This window comes from Geotrypetes seraphini, chromosome 15, assembly GCF_902459505.1.
Source record: "Geotrypetes seraphini chromosome 15, aGeoSer1.1, whole genome shotgun sequence".
In the NCBI taxonomy this organism is placed as follows: domain Eukaryota; kingdom Metazoa; phylum Chordata; class Amphibia; order Gymnophiona; family Dermophiidae; genus Geotrypetes; species Geotrypetes seraphini.
Window position 1 is genome coordinate 67,872,469 of NC_047098.1, and position 19,128 is coordinate 67,891,596.

The 19,128-nt window shown below is 43.6% G+C and overlaps 1 protein-coding gene across 1 annotated transcript in view; it reads right to left on the minus strand.

Annotated features, from left to right (window-relative positions):
• Positions 1-19,128, minus strand: part of STX1A (syntaxin 1A) — a 145,248-nt gene that overhangs the window by 7,724 nt on the left and 118,396 nt on the right. The window contains exons 7-9 of the mRNA XM_033921657.1: positions 17,955-18,028; positions 15,414-15,551; positions 328-438 (exon numbers count right to left, since the gene is read on the minus strand). Of these exons, the coding sequence (XP_033777548.1) occupies positions 328-438; positions 15,414-15,551; positions 17,955-18,028 (323 nt within the window). The remainder of the gene's footprint in view (positions 1-327; positions 439-15,413; positions 15,552-17,954; positions 18,029-19,128) is intronic.

Consider the following 19,128-nt stretch of genomic DNA (forward strand, 5'->3'; position numbering starts at 1 on the left):
TTTCATGCTTAGATTATTTTTTTCAAATTTTAAATTAAAATCATGAGATCTAATGCACACTTATTCAATAGCATACCATTTGTCTAAAAATTCTACTGAGTGTCTCAGCATGGACAACCTGATGCTGCTATGTCTACTTTCTTGAGCTAAACAGTTGACTGATAGTTTTGGTAAGCACTCATTGCAGTAGGAGTAGTTTCAGTTAGGTCCACAATTAGGGGGGAAAAAGCAGCAAAGACCTTTTATGATGCTTTGAAACAATAGTGAGAAAAATGCTTTGATAGATTGAAGCCTTATTATGCATAGAAGCTTTTAGCTAGTACTCACCCTTCTGGCTTTGCTCTGATACTTAACAGCTTTTTTAGTATCAGATACAGCCCTTTCCACATAGTCAACAGAGTGCTCCACATTATACTCAATACGGTCGATCATTTCGCCCTAGGCAGCAAGAATAAAGGGGAGAGCAGAGACAAAGTGACAGCATGTGAGCATACTGCTGGTTTACTTCGTGTCCTCCCATGTTGCCTTTGCAGGTGCATATGTTAGTGCTGGAGTTTGAGTTCTTCTCTTGCTGTGGCACTCACACTTTACCCTGGAAAGAAAAAGAAAAAACTATGCTCAGCAATCTTCAGGCTTTGAATCTACTTGTAATGAGTATAATGCTGGATTACTCCCCCCCATCCCCCAACCAGTGTTTAATAAACTTAGGGTGCACCCACTTATTTTGTGGGCTTAGAATGTTGTTCTTGCTCCTTTTGGCCTCCTGATCAATCAAACTGGTCTTAATTCACAGCTGTACTTTGGAATGTAGAAACGTGGACCTAGAGTCTTTCTACTAAATAATATAACTGCGTAATGTGCGAGACTTCCTTGAGCTTGGCGCAAATTACATTACATTACATTACATTACAGATTTCTATTCCGCTTGTGCCTTGCGGTTCTAAGCGGATTACAAATTAAGAGACTGTATAATTTCAGGAATAATACAGTATATAGAATCAGGAATGTATCAAGTTACAATTGATTAGTCTGGACGTTTCCAGGAAGCATTTAGAGCATATAGTAGATAAATAGTAGGTTGTTGAAGTGAGTTGTACAATGTTTAGGTATAGTTATGGTGGTGGTGTTCGTGTGTGTATTTTCTAGTGCTATGTAGAGGTTAAGATGATGGAAAGTATTTTTTGAAGAGATGAGTTTTGATTTCTTTTCGGAATTCTTTTATGTCTATTGAATTGATCAGTAGATTGGAAATGGTAGTGTCAATTTTTGCTGCCTGTGTAGCTAAAAGGCTGTCATATATTTTCTTGCGTCGTATACCTTTGAGAGGTATACGACGCAAGCAAATGCTTCCTCAACAGCATCTCCAACTACTGTGTTTCCCCGAAAATAAGACAACTGTCTTATATTAATTTTGGGCCCCAAAAAGGTACTAGGTCTTATTTTCTTCATGAACAATGATCATCTCTCCCTTCCTCTTCTCTACTCCAATTCTTCCTCTTTCCTTTCTCTCCCCCACATGTGTAGCATCTTATCCCAGGACAAGCAGGCAGCTATTCTTGACTGATGGGTGACGGCACCGACGGAGCCCCGGTACGGACAATTTTAGAGTGATTGCACTCTAAGAACTTAGAAAGTTCTGGTAGGCCGCACCGCGCACGCGCGAGTGCCTTCCCGCCCGACAGAGGCGCGCGGTCCCCAGTTTCTTAGTTTCCGCGGAGCTAAGAAGACGCGTCTCTCTCAACGGCTGTTGTGAGAGGATTTTTTGTGAACTTCCCGCTCGCGTAAACTTTTTGAGGAATATTATTTCCTTTCCTTTTTTCTTTATTTTCTTTCTTAAAAAAAAAAAAAAAAAAACTTTTTGTTTTTTTGCCTGTTTTTCGGCCTTGCCCCGGCGGGGCCTTTAGCCACCATCGAGGCCTCGGCCTTCGATTTGGCTGAAGCCGTTTTTACATTCATGCCCCCCCAACCCGGCTTCAAAAAGTGCCAGCGGTGTGCACGACCAATTTCACTAACTGATCCTCATAATTGGTGTCTCCAGTGTCTTGGTCCCGACCATCGAGCGTCAACCTGCACCCGCTGTGCAACTTTAAAGAAGAGAACTCTTAAAAATCGAGAGATTCAACAAAAATTATTGTTTGGTGCCGAGATGTCTGATTCTACACCGGCACCGACATCGGCACCGGCGCAGTCGGCACCCACATCATCGACACCACGCGATACCGCGGCGGTGTCGACTCCAGGTAAGCCGGCTAAGAAGCCTTCCCCGTTGGAGCGTCCTCCGGTCTCGATGGCAGCGAGTCCAATTCTGTCGACCTCGAGGCGCCCACGGAAGCGCTCCGCTCCAATAGAGGTGAGCCCCTCGACATCGGGGTCCTCATCCTCGGAGCGTAGAGCGGCACCGAAGGTACCATTAAAGAAAAAGACGGTACCGGTGCCTTCCCTTGAGGAGCGTATAGCTGCTGTTCTGAAGGAACAACTTAAAGAACAGCTACAGCACCTCCTACCTCCAGCCCTGGCATCGAATTTGCCGGTACCAGTCCGGTCTGAGCCACCGGTACCGATAGTGGACCGTCCTATTTTATCGACGTCCACTCTATCGGTACCGGTACAGTCGGTTTCCTCGGTCTCCATGCCGATTCTGGCGCCGGAGCCGAGAGCTCACCATCAAGCTGTACAAACTTCGGCTCCGGTGCGTACTGTAGCATCTCCCGGTACCGAATCGGGCAGGTCAGGGAAGTCTCTTCACAAGTCCCGGCATTTAGAGCCTTCCACTCCAGAGTCTCGAGACCGGAGTTCTCAGGTTCGAGACCCTGACTTATGGGGTGACTCGGAGGATCCTCTTCTTTCGGAGGGAGAATGCTCTTCTGGTGATGAGGACCCGTCTCTTTTAGAAGCCTCCTCTAAACCAGAAGTATCTTCCTTTTCTTCATTTTTGAAGGAAATGTGTGATTCTCTCTCCATTCCTTTGGAGGCTGAGTCAAAGAAATCCAAGGCTTTCCTTGATGCCTTGGACTTTGACCAGCCTCCAAAGGAATACCTTAAACTCCCTCTCCATGATATATTGAGAGAGACGTTTTATAAAAATCTGGAATCTCCTTTAACTATTCCTGGAGCGCCTAGAAAGTTGGATTCCTTGTATAAAGTCATTCCTATTCCTGGGTTTGACAAGCCCCAATTAGCTCATGAGTCCCTTTTGGTTGAGTCCACTTTGAAAAAGTCCAAAGGGGCTAGTGTATATGCCTCAGTCCCTCCTGGCAGAGAGGGCAAATCTATGGACAAGTTTGGTAAAAGGCTATACCAAAATGCTATGTTAGCAAATCGATCAGGAAATTATGCATTCCATTTCTCTTTTTATCTTAAGCACTTAATACAAAATATCACTGCTTTTGAGAAATATCTTCCTGATAGGAAAAAGTCTGCTTTTCACCACACTTGTTCATCTCTTTTACAGCTTCGAAAATTCATGGTAAGATCTATCTATGATACTTTCGAGCTGACCTCCAGAGCCACGGCCATCTCAGTGGCCATGCGAAGGCTAGCCTGGCTTCGTGTTTCAGAACTGGACGTTAATCACCAGGATAGGCTAGCCAATACTCCTTGCTTAGGGGATGAGCTGTTTGGAGATTCCATGGACTCCACTACCCAGAAATTATCAGCTCATGAGACCAGATGGGACACGCTTCTTAAACCTAAGAAGCCTCCACCAACTAGGCCCTTTCGTCCACAATCAACCTACCAACGTAGATTTGTGGCTCGCCCTCTGCCTCAAACTGCTCAACAACCTAGGCGTCAGAGGCAACAGCGTCCAGCTGCTAGACAACCTCAGCAACAACAGCAGGTAAAATCTACTCCTGCACAAAAGTCTACTCAACCCTTTTGACTTGGTTCTCCAGAACATAGCCAGTCTTCTCCCTCCTACTCAACTTCCACAGCCTATAGGAGGACGTCTTTCTTATTTCATAAGCCGTTGGGAACTTATCACGTCAGATCAGTGGGTTCTGAACATCATCCACCACGGCTACTCTCTCAACTTTCAAACTCTACCTCCTCCAAGTCAACCAAAAGAGTCTGCTTCGCACAATCAGTCTTTCCTTCTTCTCCAGGAGGTTCAATCCCTTCTCCTTTTGAACGCCATAGAGGAGGTTCCTCTAGATCAAAAGGGACAGGGATTCTACTCCCGTTACTTTTTAGTCCCCAAAAAAACAGGAGATCTCAGACCAATTCTAGATCTCCGCGATCTCAACAAATGTTTGGTCAAAGAAAAGTTCAAAATGCTCTCTCTAGCCACTCTTTATCCTCTTCTAAATCAAGGCGACTGGCTATGTTCTCTCGATCTCAAAGAAGCGTACACTCATATACCGGTCAATCTGGCCTCCAGACAATACCTACGCTTCATGATCAATCGTTGTCATTACCAATACAAGGTGCTACCCTTCGGTCTTGCCTCCTCTCCGAGAGTATTCACCAAATGTCTGATTGTGGTGGCTGCCTTCCTGCGATCTCACCACCTTCAGGTCTTTCCTTACCTGGACGATTGGTTGATAAAGGCCAATTCATCTCAGACTGTTCTCCTGGCCACCAACCAAACCATCAGGTTTCTTCAACTTCTGGGGTTCGAGATCAATCTACCCAAATCTCATCTCATCCCCACTCAGAGACTTCAATTCATAGGAGCTGTCTTGGACACAATCCTCATGAGAGCGTTCCTGCCGTCCAATCGTCTTCAAACGCTTCACTCTCTATGTCAGCAGGTGCTTCCACAGCGTTCCATCACAGCAAAGCAAATGATGATTCTCTTGGGTCACATGGCCTCCACAGTTCATGTCACGCCTCTTGCACGTCTTCACCTGCGCACTCCTCAATGGACACTAGCTACCCAGTGGTCCCAAGCGACGGATCCTTGCTCACGTCACATATCTGTGACATCATCTCTTCGTCAGTCTCTACAATGGTGGTTGGTATCCTCAAATCTGTCCAGAGGTCTTCTGTTCCATCAACCTCCTCATCAACTAGTCATCACCACCGATGCCTCCCCTTATGCATGGGGAGCTCATTTGAACGAGTTCCAAACTCAAGGTCTTTGGACTGCCCAGGAAAAGAAGCGTCACATCAATTTCCTGGAACTCAGAGCGATGTTTTATGCCCTCAAGGCCTTCCAACATCTTCTTTTTCCTCAAGTTGTCCTGTTGTGCACAGACAATCAAGTTGCGATGTACTACATCAACAAACAGGGTGGGACGGGCTCTCGCCTCTTATGCCAGGAAGCCCAAAAGATCTGGACTTGGGCCGTAAATCACCATCTATTCCTGAAAGCTATTTACATTCAGGGAGAGGAGAATTCCTTAGCGGACAAGCTCAGCAGAGTTCTCCAACCTCACGAATGGACAATAGATCCGGTAACTCTACAATCCATCTTCGCTCAATGGGGCACCCCTCAGATAGACCTCTTTGCAGCTCCACACAATCATCAGCTGCCCCTATTCTGCTCCAGACTCTACTCACCTCACCGTCTGGCAGCGGATGCTTTTCTCCTCGATTGGTCCAATCTGTTCCTGTACGCTTTCCCTCCTCTGCCTCTCATGTTGAGAACCTTATTCAAGCTCAAGAGGGATCAAGCAACCATGATTCTGATTGCTCCGAGGTGGCCCAGGCAACATTGGTTCTCCCTTCTACTTCAACTCAGTTCCAGGGAACCTTTTCTTCTGCCTCTGTATCCTTCTCTGCTTACTCAGCATCAGGAAACTCTCCTACACCCCAACCTACAGTCTCTGCACCTGACAGCTTGGTATCTCTCGGGCTGACTTCTCATGATACACTCTTGTCTCAGCCTGTTCGTTCAATTCTGGATGCCTCCAGGAAACCGGCCACTCTTCAATGTTACCATCAGAAGTGGACGCGGTTTTCTTCATGGTGTTTTCTCCATCATTATGATCCCACTTCCCTTGCAGTGGAGACATTGTTGGATTATCTCCTTTCTTTGTCAGACTCTGGCCTCAAGTCCACTTCAATCAGAGTCCATCTTAGTGCTATAGCAGCTTTTCATGAGCCAATCCATGGAAAACTCCTCTCAGCTCATCCCTTAGTGTCCAGGTTCATGCGGGGTCTTTTTAATGTGAAACCACCTCTTAAAGCCCCTCCTGTTATCTGGGATCTTAATGTAGTTCTTTCCGCTTTAATGAAGCCTCCATTCGAACCCTTGGCTACTGCTTCTTTCAAGTTTCTCACTTGGAAGGTGCTTTTTCTTATTGCTCTTACCTCTGCCAGGAGGGTCAGTGAGCTCCATGCACTAGTGTCGGATCCACCTTTTACAGTCTTTCATCATGACAAGGTGGTTCTGCGTACTCATCCAAAGTTTCTCCCGAAGGTTGTCTCTGAATTCCATCTCAACCAATCCATTGTTCTGCCTGTCTTTTTTCCAAAACCTCACTCTCATTCTGGTGAACAGGCTTTACATACTTTGGACTGTAAGAGGGCTCTGGCTTACTATTTAGACCGTACTAAGCCTCACAGATCATTCCCTCAACTCTTTCTGTCCTTTGATCCAAATAAATTGGGACGTCCTGTTTCGAAACGTACGTTGTCTAATTGGTTGGCAGCGTGCATTTCATTCTGTTATGCTCAGACCGGACTGACACTGGAAGGTTCTGTCACAGCCCATAAAGTCCGAGCTATGGCAGCATCTGTAGCTTTCCTCCGATCCACGCCCATTGAGGAAATCTGCAAAGCTGCCACTTGGTCCTCAGTTCATACTTTTACATCTCATTATTGTCTGGACACATTTTCCAGACGGGATGGACACTTCGGCCAATCTGTTTTGCAAAATTTGTTTTCCTAATGGCCAACCTTCCCTCCATCCCTCTTTTATTAGCTTGGAGGTCACCCATCAGTCAAGAATAGCTGCCTGCTTGTCCTGGGATAAAGCACAGTTACTTACCGTAACAGGTGTTATCCAGGGACAGCAGGCAGATATTCTTGCGTCCCTCCCTCCTCCCCGGGTTGGCTTCTTAGCTGGCTTATCATAACTGGGGACCGCGCGCCTCTGTCGGGCGGGAAGGCACTCGCGCGTGCGCGGTGCGGCCTACCAGAACTTTCTAAGTTCTTAGAGTGCAATCACTCTAAAATTGTCCGTACCGGGGCTCCGTCGGTGCCGTCACCCATCAGTCAAGAATATCTGCCTGCTGTCCCTGGATAACACCTGTTACGGTAAGTAACTGTGCTTTTCCTCCCCTCTCACCCATCCCCTTGTGCCTTCCCTCTGCATCCTTCCTGCTGTTGATCTTAGTTGGGGGGGGGGGGGATGAGAGGGTTCCGGCAGGAGGGACTGGCATCCCTCCTGCTGATGATCTTCAGGGGATGGCAGCAGGAGGAATTGGGCACTCCTCCTGCCACAGGGATTTGGGGGTTCCAGCAGGAGGGACTGGGTATCCCTCCTGCTGGCCGTCTTTGTAGTTGGGGGGTTTCCTGCCATGGCCACTAAACTGATCGTAGCAGGGAGATTCCCTTGCTACCATCAGTTTAGCGACCGTGTCTATTTGAAATGTATTCAGGTGCCTATCATGATGCTGGCCTACATTTCAGGTGGCCCTAGGGAGATGCCTAGGGACATCTGAGGCCACTTCGGATGAAACCATGCCCACGCCTAGCCTTGGCCAAGCTTAAGCAGCCCTACACACCTCCCTAGGCTCACAAAAATGCCTACAATGTAGGAAGCCTGCCTTGAGGTTTTATTTTAAAACATGTGTCCTGATCTACTGCCACCTACAATCGGGATGCTGTTTATAGAATTTGCCCCTGTTAGCACACAACTCTAAAGTCAACCAACTGCATCAACCCCTCTGTCTGCCTATGTTACACTTGGCCCAAGTGCTGAAAAGGTTGGGGTGAAAAAAGAATGAGGGGTTTTGGAATGGAGAGGTGACAAACATTCTGGAAATTATAATTCTTTAGCAACTCTCCAGACCGGTATAGGTTAATCTTACAAGCGGGTTATATCTCATCATGCCCAGCTGGTGGAGACTGAGACAAAACTTTGGAATAGTACATATCATGTGACTCCTCCCTAATTACCTCATTCTTTTCTCAGTCTCCAGTAGGTGTGGTGAGCTGTGGCCATCTCCCTTGGTAGGGCTGTTGGAATTTGTTTAGGACTTTTGTCCCTTTTTGTTGCCAGACTGAGCTTGGGTGGACCCTGTTTGGGGTCCGTCCGACCTTGGGGTGTCAAACCCAGCGGATCACAAGCTGGGTTCCTCTCCCCCTTTCCTCCACCTCCCCAACATTTTTCTAGAGGTGCCTCAATAGTAAACCTTACCCCCTAGTGATAAGGCATACTATTTAGAGAGCCAAGTGGAGTCTGTTCTGTGTAAAAAAAAAAATATATATATATATATATATATATATAAATATATATATATATCTTGAGGTAATGCTGGTCTGAAGGGTTGCTTATCGGTCTTTGATCTCCGAGCAAGCTTTCCTGCCTGTGATGGCACATGGGCTTTGCCCTGCTGCTGTTTAACTGTTAACACTGTCTTTCTCCTTTGCTTATCAGATCTGATGTTAGCTAAAGTGATGGTGTTAAGTATTCTATGTTTCTACATATATAATGTTATCTGACTGATATTCTCATTACATTATATTACATTGATGTCTTCTATTACATTGATGTCTTTCAGTTCTAGGTGGTTTACAACAAGAAATTAGCCTGGGCATTCCCAGGGAGATTACAAGGTTGATAGCTATAGTATGTGTCAGGATGTGGGAATGTTTGACAAATTTCTTGAATAGTATGGTTTTCAGTTCTTTCCTGAATGTTTTGTAGTTGGGCGTCATGGTCAACAGATTTGAGAGGTGGTGGTCTATTTTTGCTGCTCTGGTGGCTAGTAGACCGTCATATATTTTTTTGCTTTGCATGCCTTTGATTGGGGTGGGTAAAGTGTGCTTGAGTTCTCCTTGGTCTGGATGTGTTTTTCCAGATTAGGCGGTTGTTGAGATAGCTTAGTCCATTTCCATTTAGGGCTTTGAATAGAATGCAGTAGAATTTGTGTTGTATGCGTGTTTGTATTGGGAGCCAGTGTGAGTCTTGGAAAACTTAGGTAATGTGGTTGTTATTTTTTCAGCGAGTATATAAGTCTTAGGGCTGTATTTTGGACTGTTAGTAATTGTTTTAGCATGTTGGCGGGGCATGACAGGTAAAGTATGTTGCAGTAGTCCAGGAGTCCTAGGGTTAGCGCTTGTACTATGAGTTTGAATTGTTCGTTGTTGAAGTTTTTTCGGATTTGTCTTAAGTTGCGCATGGTTGCAAATGCTTTCCAAATTGTTTTGCTGATTTGAAGTTGCACTTGTGTTTCTTTAATTGCAATTACTCCTGGGTTTACTGCTTAATCTTGGTGCATACTGACATATTCTCCTATGCTAATATGGTATCATTTAATTTATTTCCCTGGTTTTATACTGTGTCCTATTTTCCCTTCAGCCTTGCTTTTTCATAATGTATGGTTCTATCTCAAACAATAAATGCATTTTGGGCTCTTCTCTTTATTAATCTTCCTGCGCAACAAGCTGTCCCTGTGCTCAACATTACAGGCAACAGCTTCTATGCGGTATTTTCTCGTGGGATCTTTTCCTCTTTTTATATTTCATTACATATAGTGACTAATACTGTATTGCCCAATGAGTGCGCATGTGTTTCTCTATTTGCATTTCTTTTGTGTTCCCTGCTTATTGACAATGTCTCTCGTGCATTTCTTATACTAATATTTTTCCCTTTTTGCTTTCTTTCCATGGCTATATGCTGTGCGTCCAACATTGATCTCCCTACCTAAAGAAGGATATAAAACTGCTGGAGAGGGTGCAGAGACGAGCAACAAAACTGGTGAAGGGTATGGAGAAACTGGAATACGAGGATAGACTTATAACACTAGGATTGTTCTCCCTAGAGAAAAGGAGACTGCGTGGGGATATGATCGAGACCTTCAAAATACTGAAAGGAATCGACAAAATAGAGCAGAGAAGATTATTTACATTGTCCAATTTGACACGGACTAGAGGACATGAAATGAAGCTAAGGGGGGACAGGTTCAGGACTAATGTCAGGAAGTTCTGCTTCACTCAGAGAGTGGTTGACACCTGGAATGCCCTCCCAGAGGAGATTATTGCGGAATCGACCGTCCTAGGCTTCAAGAGCAAACTAGATGCATATCTCCTTAAGAGAGGCATATAAAGATATGATGGACTATAAATTACGCCAGGGTACACCTGGCAGGGCCTCCGCGTGCGCGGATCGCCGGACTTGATGGACCAAAGGTCTGATCCGGAGATGGCAGTTCTTATGTTCTTATTATTGACTTTGTTTCTACCTCTCTAAGATTTGGGTGTATACAATTGTGTTTCGTAATTAAGATATGTCTATTGGGCACTTTGCTGTAATTAATTCTCTGTGCCCCTACACCCAGTAGCAAAGGCAACTGCTTCACTCTATTATTTTTCTAGGAGAACCACTTCTTATATACAAGTCTCTTTGTATATAGTGACTCATACTGCTTTTCCCATTGATAAGCACATGTGTAACATTATCTGCACTTACTGTGTGCTGCTTAATACCAGTGTTTATCCCAGGACAAGCAGGCAGCCTATTTTCAACATATGGGTGACGTCATCCACAGAGCCCCGATGCGGACAGCTAATTTGCTTGCAGAACTTAGAAAGTTCGCGATTGCCGCACTGCGCAAGTGCCTTCCTGCCCACGCAAGGGCGTGTGTCTCCTCAGTTCTCAATTTTCCGTGGAGCCAAGAAGTCCTATTTCGATGTTCTGCGCTAAACTCAGTCTAATTCGTGCCTTCTCTCACCACGGCTTGTGTTCTTTTTAAGACAGGGTCACTGTATTATTTGCGTGTTTTTATTTTACTTTGGAAAAAAAACAAACTTGATTTTCTTTATTTTCTTCGTGTCACGGTGGGGCCTGCCTCGCAGCCTCAGCCTGCGGGCTTCAATTTCGCATGGCTATTTTTCAGTCTATGTCCCAGCTGGTCAAAGGTCAGGTAGAGAAATCTTCAGCAGTATGGATCCACCAACCCCGGTCTTGACCTTGACCTTAGCTCCGGTCAAGTCTTCTACGGGGCTCCCGCCTTCTACCTCAACCTTCATCAAATCACATTTTTTCTCAGTGGGGGACTCCTCAGATAGATCTCTTTGTCTCCCCACAGCAACAAACTACCTCACCGACTGGAGGCAGATGCTTTTCTACTGGAATGGACGAATCAGTTTCTCTATGACATTCCCTCTCCTTCTCAAGATACTGGCCCGGTACAGTGGCATAATCCTCTCCGATCTGTTCGTGATCCCCTTCTTAATCATTCCTCGCATTCTGTTCGCCCTTTTCGCCGCCACTGCACATTGTGCAGACGGCTTATTCGACTTGTTGATCAGAATTTCCCAAGTCTCTTTCCTGGGAGGTCTTTCCAAGTACCACCCCGGACATCCTGTATTCGTGCATGAGATTTTTGTTACCGACATGCATCACTTTACACTTATCTACGTTGAACCTCATCTGCCATGTCGATGCCCATTTCTCAAGCTTGATTATGTCACGTTGCAGATCTTCGCAATCCACCTCTGTCTTCACTACTCTGAATAACTTCGGATCATCCGCAAATTTAATCACCTCACCCGTCGTACCAATGTCCAGATCATTTATAAAGATGTTGAAGAGCACGGGTCCAAGCACCAAGTCCTTTGGCACCCCACTGGTGATGCTCTTCCAGTCCAATTATTGTCCATTTATCCCCACTCTGTTTCCTATGCTCCAGCCAGTTTTTAATCCACATGAGTATTTCACCATCGATTACATGACTTGCAATTTTCCGAAGTAGTCGCTCATGTAGAACCTTGTCATACACCTTCTGAAAATCCAGATATACAATGTCGACCGGGTCGCTCTTGTGTATCCACCTGTTTACTCCCTCGAAGAAGTGCAGCAAGTTCGTCAGACAAGATCTGCCTTTGTTGAAACTGTGCTGGCTGGTCTTCATCAGACCGTGTCCGTCAAGGTGATCAAAAAGGGTTCGAGGGGAGATCCAGGAAACTACAGACCGGTGAGTATAACCTCGATAACAGGAAAGATGGTGGAGGCGTTGTTAGCTGCTAATTTACTTTCTTTTAGCCTCTTCAGACTGGCATAGGACCCCACCCTGTCTATTGTGTTGTTCTTTTGTGCAGATTTTGCTTTTTTGATGAGTTCTAGTATTTTTCTAGGGCTGGGGAGATCTAAGAACAGCGGCTGTGGCTCAGCTGGCGAGCTGTGGGGACCTTTGCTATTTTCATTTGTTCCTTTGCATTTTCCAACAGCATTTCTGCTTTTTATTAGTTGACACTCCTGTTCAGCGTCCTGTTTTTTCTGTTTATAGTTCTTAGTTCTGCTTGGCTATGCAGCAGACTGAGGTAATTAGGGGGGAGACACCTGATATGTACTATTCCAAAGTTTTATCTCAGTCTCCAACTGCTGGTCATGATATAACCTGCTTGTAAGATTAACATATGCCGGTCTGGAGAGGCTAAAAGAAAGTAAATTAGCAGGTAAGAACCTAATTTCTCCTTGTATGTAGATGCCTTCCTATGATGCCATGTGGAAGGGAGATGTTTAAAGAAGGAATTTGAGCTATGAACAATGCTCTTGCATCATTAACGACTGATATGAAATCCTACTATAGTTCCCTATTTTTAGTGGGTTAAATGTGTGTACCGAAAGTATCGTTATATGTTCTTTAAATCATTGTGAATATTTTACGCTGTAAACCGCTTAGTTATAGGTGGTTAAGAAATGTTAGAAATAAATACCTTAGGGCCTCCCACGCAGTAGCAGTGGCTGGCTGTTAGGGGCCTGCTCCACCAGGGCTTCTCTCTGCTGCATCATCAGTGACACGGCAGCAAGAAGACCAGGGCAGGCCACAAGAAGCCTGTTCAGAGATGCCTGCAATGGCTACCCACAGCCACCATTGCTTTAAGAGACAGGCCCGGAGGTATGTCGGTTCTCTCATTTTCGGCAGTCTTAACTTGCTGCTCTGCCAGCAGCGGGCCTTCCTCTCTGCTAGGTCCCGCCTATTTCCTATAAAACAGTGAAGTTCCCGGCCCATGAAGCTGATCCTGGGTGCACCCCCTTATGGTCTGCACCCTGGGTGGACCGCCCCACCTCCATTCCCTCCCTTGGTACGCCACTACTGACTGGCAGCCTGAAGAAACAAGCATTTGGGAGCATATTGCAGCATCTATTCTAGATCATTATAGATCAGGCGGTAGGAGCGTACCACCTCCCCTCGGAGTGACTTCCTGGGTACATGACAATCATGGGCAGTATTATAACAAACAATTCTAGCAAAATATAACACTTTCATTTGGGAAGGGATTTGTTGCCAAAACAACTTCAAGAATGATAAAACCAAGTGGAATTAATTCAGTAACTAACTGGAAGCCAACCGTATCTGCTGAGTAAAATCTATGAAAACATGAAATACATTCGGGGTCAGGAAAGGTATTTCTGGAATGTGCATTATGACAGAGAACAGAATCTGACTTTTGTAATGCTTTTCTTTACCACTATGGGGTCTATTGCTTTCCTTCATTTTGGTTTTAGACCTAAAAATATTGACCATATGGGAGAATATATGGTGCATAGCCTTTAAAATTATGTTTCATTGTAGAGGATAGAATTTATATTTTTCTAAGAACATTCTGTTACACCCAGCCTGCTATAAAATCCAGTTTTCCCAGGCAGCATAAGCAAGAACTGTAATAACACAAACTGTACATTGTCACAGGCACGATTAGAACGCACAACACAGTACCAGACAACAATCTATCAGACACAGCAGGACATACAAGGCAGGAGCAGGCACAAATTATATAATATACCACCATAGTATTTACCTGCAGATCAAAAGCACCCACTTTCATCCAGGGTATTGACGGCAGCATGTTAAGTAAAAACAAGGCGTGTAAAGGGTTAAAGATGAGCAGAAACAGGCTGGGTGCACCAGGTGTGAAATGCTCCACTGCACAGGAATGTTTTCATAGGATACATACCATTTGACCACATATAGGTGCAGTGCATGCCATACTGTCACACACAAGTACATGTGACACACACTACCTCATACAGAGGGGTAAATTTTACACTTCATGTGTTACACTGTCACCTTTGAGATACAAGTCCTCAATTTCTCAAACACAGTCCTGTATTTCGTTCTTGTATAGCATGTGCCATGCTTTCACACACAGACAGACACGTCTTGCACTCTTGATACAGCATTTCTCACAGAGAAGCAGGTTCTATGTTTCTCATACCATTAACACACATTTCTAGACAGTAAACCATCCCTCTGAATGATAACATTCTATGGTATAGCATCCGTTTGATTAAAGTCTTCACACATAGCGCCACTGTAGCTTTTTATATCTGGTAATAATCTGGCTGCATATTACAAATTCTCTTAGCTTCCCTGCTTGGGCGCTCATTCCCTCCCTTATTTATTTACTCTGCCATGTTGCCAAAGAAGAAAGGTGAGTGTGTGAGGAACATTAAAAACCAGAGCCTTTCATGCCCTGGAAAACCTTTCTACGTATCAGGCTTTAACTCGGAATCTACGACTCCAGCTAGAATCACTAATTTATCTTTATTCCTAATGTTAATAAGGCAAACTTTAGTTTTATTAGTTGCCTGAACCAAAGGAAACCTTATTAACATGGTTACCTGTATAGACTATGAGCGGTTTTCATCTTTGTTTTTGAGATACACACATGAGATTACAAGTACCAACAGTCATATTTAGCAAAGGACTGCATCTGTGCCCATGGACTTCATCATTGTGAAATTTGTTCTTCAAGAACTGAAATCATTTGGAGTTTGGGATAGGCTACTGCCAGCTTAAGGATCAAAGTCTCTAGATCACCATATTCTAAATCACAGGATTCTCAAACAAATGTCCTTATGACCATATACAACTGTCATTCAGAAAGGAGATGCGGAAACTACAGCATAAACCTCTTAAGTATGGAGCTGTGCTTGTGAACCAAAGAAACTGCAATCTTTAGAAGCAAAAGTGTCTGGGATGCTTAAGTCAGACTAAGGTGGTTTTATGAAGAAGTCTACCTTTTTTTCCTTTCTACTGAAAGCAAAACAGCTGTCTGGAAATAACTAGTCAAGTGACCTCGGAAGAAAGCTCATTGGAGCTTACAGAGGAACTAGAGCTGAAGCTATTGACCTATCTCAAAAGAGCATTAGAGATGCTCCTTAAGGAATGTGTGAGATGGTGGTTTAATTGTGGAGGGTACATGTACATCAGCTTTCCAATTACCAGAGCTGCTTTAATGTAACCACTTCTCCCCTCCCCCGTGTTGAATTATAGATATGTCATCTATCTTACCTGACTCTCCACCAGCATGGCCATATCCATGAACATGTCATGCAGTTCGCGGATGCTATTTTCCAATTTGATTATTTCACTATGCCGTGTCTCAATCTCATTCAGTGCTTGCTTTGTGATATTAGAATCCATGATGATCTTTGAAGAAAGAGCAAGCAATAACCTTAGCCCATATTAACATAGCATTTTATTCCTAAGCTTATACAACTGCCATTGAGGAGCTCCCTGTCTAAAACTTAAAATCAAAGTTCAAGAAATCAAAGATCAAGAAACAATGCCTAAAAAGGGATACAATACTATCAAACATAAAATTATTTTAGATTATATAATGATACAATAGATATATATAGTAATGTATAAAGGAATATCAAGTGTGTACGTAATGAAATTGTATAAATTTAAGTTATGTGAAAAATGAATAAAAAACTTAAAACAAAAAAATAAAATTATTTTAACATACTACTATAAAATGAATCAAATAATAATCTGAAAACACTACAAATATAAGCAATTTAAATAAATCTGTAGAACAACTGATTTGTTTTCATAGGCCTGGAAAACAGCCAAGCTCTTACTGAATGTTTGAACAATAAATAATCTGGCATAAAATGAATTTCTTTGGGGAGAATGCTACATAAAGGTAGAATGAAATAAGCCTGGGTTCTGGCAAGTTTTCCTTTCTGACAGAGGGAAGAAAACCTCATGGGCAGACCTAAGAGCACAAAAAAAGAGTGCATATTTCAACCGACCATCCTGAAGATAAGCTGGACCACTGCTTTTAAGGCCTGCACCAAGCCTTTGAATCTGACTCTAACATACATCAGTAGCCAATGCAATTGTTTCAGCATAGCAGTATCTGAATATTGCTACTAATGAAGCCGATATTCAGTGCTATTTAGCTGGCTATCCCACAATAGTTGGCTATCTCCTGTTGAAAATTAGGGTTAGCCGGTGACTGGCTATGTTGCATTGACATAGCTGGTCACTTCCAACACTCAGTAGCTCTCTGGCTCAGTTTTCCAGCCAGATAGAGCCGCCTACAATGATGGTCTATCTTTGGAAGTTAAGATTTAGCCAGCTAGCCTAACTGGCTTTATCTCAGCTGACCAAAAATAGATTGGAAATTCAATGCTGGTTGTTGGATATGTACAGGCTTGCCTCAGTTTTCCAGCACTCTTCCATGATCTGCATATCAGAGGAAATGTGTATAATGGTGTTCTCCTTAAGCATATTCCTTCTCAGAGCCATGATAAGAGGTTTTTACTGCGGGTTAGCAAGGTAAATGCTCCGACGCTTATAGAATTCCTATCAGCATCGGAACATTTACCTCGCCAACCTGTGATAGAAACCTCTACTGTGGCTTTTTAAAAGGAGCCCTAAGACACCTAACTCTTGAGGGCTCAGAAGACTCCAGAGTTTTGTTTTACTTTTCATTCTTTGTGTAATTGTATTTGTGGGGACTCTGTACCTAACCTTCGCTCAAGCTACCACTTTGGGGTTAACTCTGGCTCTTCCCAGACTGCCCTGGACCACCCTGGCACTGTCCAGATAGTGCCAAGGTGGTTTGACAGGATTTTCAGTGTCTGGGTAAGTGCTGCTGAAAACTCAAGTATGCCCTAAAGCTATCTAAATGTTTTGAGTCTAATGAAGGCTTCTTTAGTACAAGACATACCACAGCCATGCTTAGCGTATCATGTAACTAATCCTCTGCTACAAATGCAGTAATACATAATATTCAAACAAATAACCTTCTGTTCTGATCAGCCAGAGTTCAAATAAGCAAAATAGTTAGTGCCAGTTAAAATTTCGATTACTTTCTTATAGTTAATCCATTGCAAAAATATTTTATAAAGTGATAGGTGGAAGAAAAGAGGGCAGTTCTAATAAGTCTTATTGAATACCAGTAATCTTTCTAATTTTTGAGATTTTCTCTAAAAAATGAGAAGCAAACACTTCACAGTATTTTATAGATGGATATATGAAAACACTCTGGGCTCCTTTTACAAAGGCCTTAACGCGCGGAATAGCGTGTGCTAAAATGCCGCGTGCGCTAGCCGCTACCACCTCCTCTTGAGCAGGCGTTAGTTTTTTGGGTAACAGCAGTTAAGTTTAGGATACCCCTTTCCAATCCTTTCTCCCTCCCATGGCATCACAGTGGGCCTGTCCCCCTACCTCACCTGAGGTTACCTTGATGGTCCCTGGTAGTCTAGCAGGGCAAAGAGACATGAGTAATGCCCACTTACTCCTGCCTGTTCAAACCAGCAGTCACCCTCCATAAAAATTCTGCAGAAAATATACCAAAGCATTGCTGGAGCTATAAAAAAAAAAAAAAGATTATCTGCTAGAAATGAGGATGTTTTAGCCTCATATTCTTGTTCAAACCTAGGGAGATTGTCAGCAAATTATGGATAATGGCTGCAAAACATCAGGATGGCCTGGGGAGAGTTACCACTTTTCTGTGTGATCATACGTAAACTGCACAAATACTGCATACTGGTGAGAATTTTCAGGTAATGACAACAGCATACAATGTGCTCCTACCCCAGATGAAAAGATGGCAGGGTTTCCACTTTCCAACATGTCTTCTAGTTCTTCACTGGTTGTGGTTCTGCCAGCTGCAACAAAACAGAAAGCACAACACAGAAGTTATTGACAGGCAAGGATCACATGACTTGTCCAGCTGTCCTTGCTCAGTCCTCATTCTTTTGCTTTCTTTGAATTCTCCATTATTTTGGTTACTAGCACTTTCACATGGAGGTAACTCCAGGTATCCCCCACTTTCAGAAAAGTAATATCTATTCCCATTTTATGAACATAAGAATAGCCTTATTAGGTCAAGAATAGCCTTACTGGGTCAAGCCCACTAGCCCGTTCTCACTAGTACCTGGCCAAAACCCAAGGAGTAGCAACATTCAATGCTACCGATCCAGGGCAAGCAGTGGCTTACCCCATATCTTTCTCAATAACAGACTATGGATTTTTCCTCCAGGAAATTGTCCAAACCTTTCTTAAAACCAGCTACAATATCTGCTCTTACCACAACCTCTGGCAATGCGTTTCAGAGCTTATCTATTCTCTGAGTGAAAAATATTTCCTCCAATTGGTTTTAAAAGTATTTCCCTGTAACGTAATCAAGTGTACCTGTTCTACTCTACTCAGGATTTTGTAGACTTCAATCACATCACCCCTCAGCCTTCTATTTTCCAAGCTAAAGAGCCCTAACCTTTTTACTCTTTCCTCAGATGAGAGGAGTTCCATCTTGGTTGCTCTTCTTTGAACCTTTTCTAGCGCCACTATATCTTTCTTGAGATAAGGAGACCAGAATTGAATGCAATACTCCAGAAGAGATCACACCATGGAGCAATATAGGGGCATTATAACATTCTTACTTATTAACCATTCTCTGAGTTGTTCTATTTAAAACCTATACTGTATTATGATACCTCATCGTTTGGCTTATTTTTATTGAAAATTCTACCCTCTTACTGCTAGATCCTGCCAGATATTTGAACATTCTCCTTTCTTTTTTCTAGAAAGTACAAGAGTGATCTCAGAATCTACCATTAAAAAGGGACTTACTGCACATAGTACTAGGCAAGGCCATACAGTGATCTTCCTGGCTGGGGAAGGCCTGTTAAAAACCAGGACTGAGCAACACGTTCCAAAAGTGTGTAAAAACAGAGTGAAGCACTAGTATAAAGAGTAGTTCTTGTAG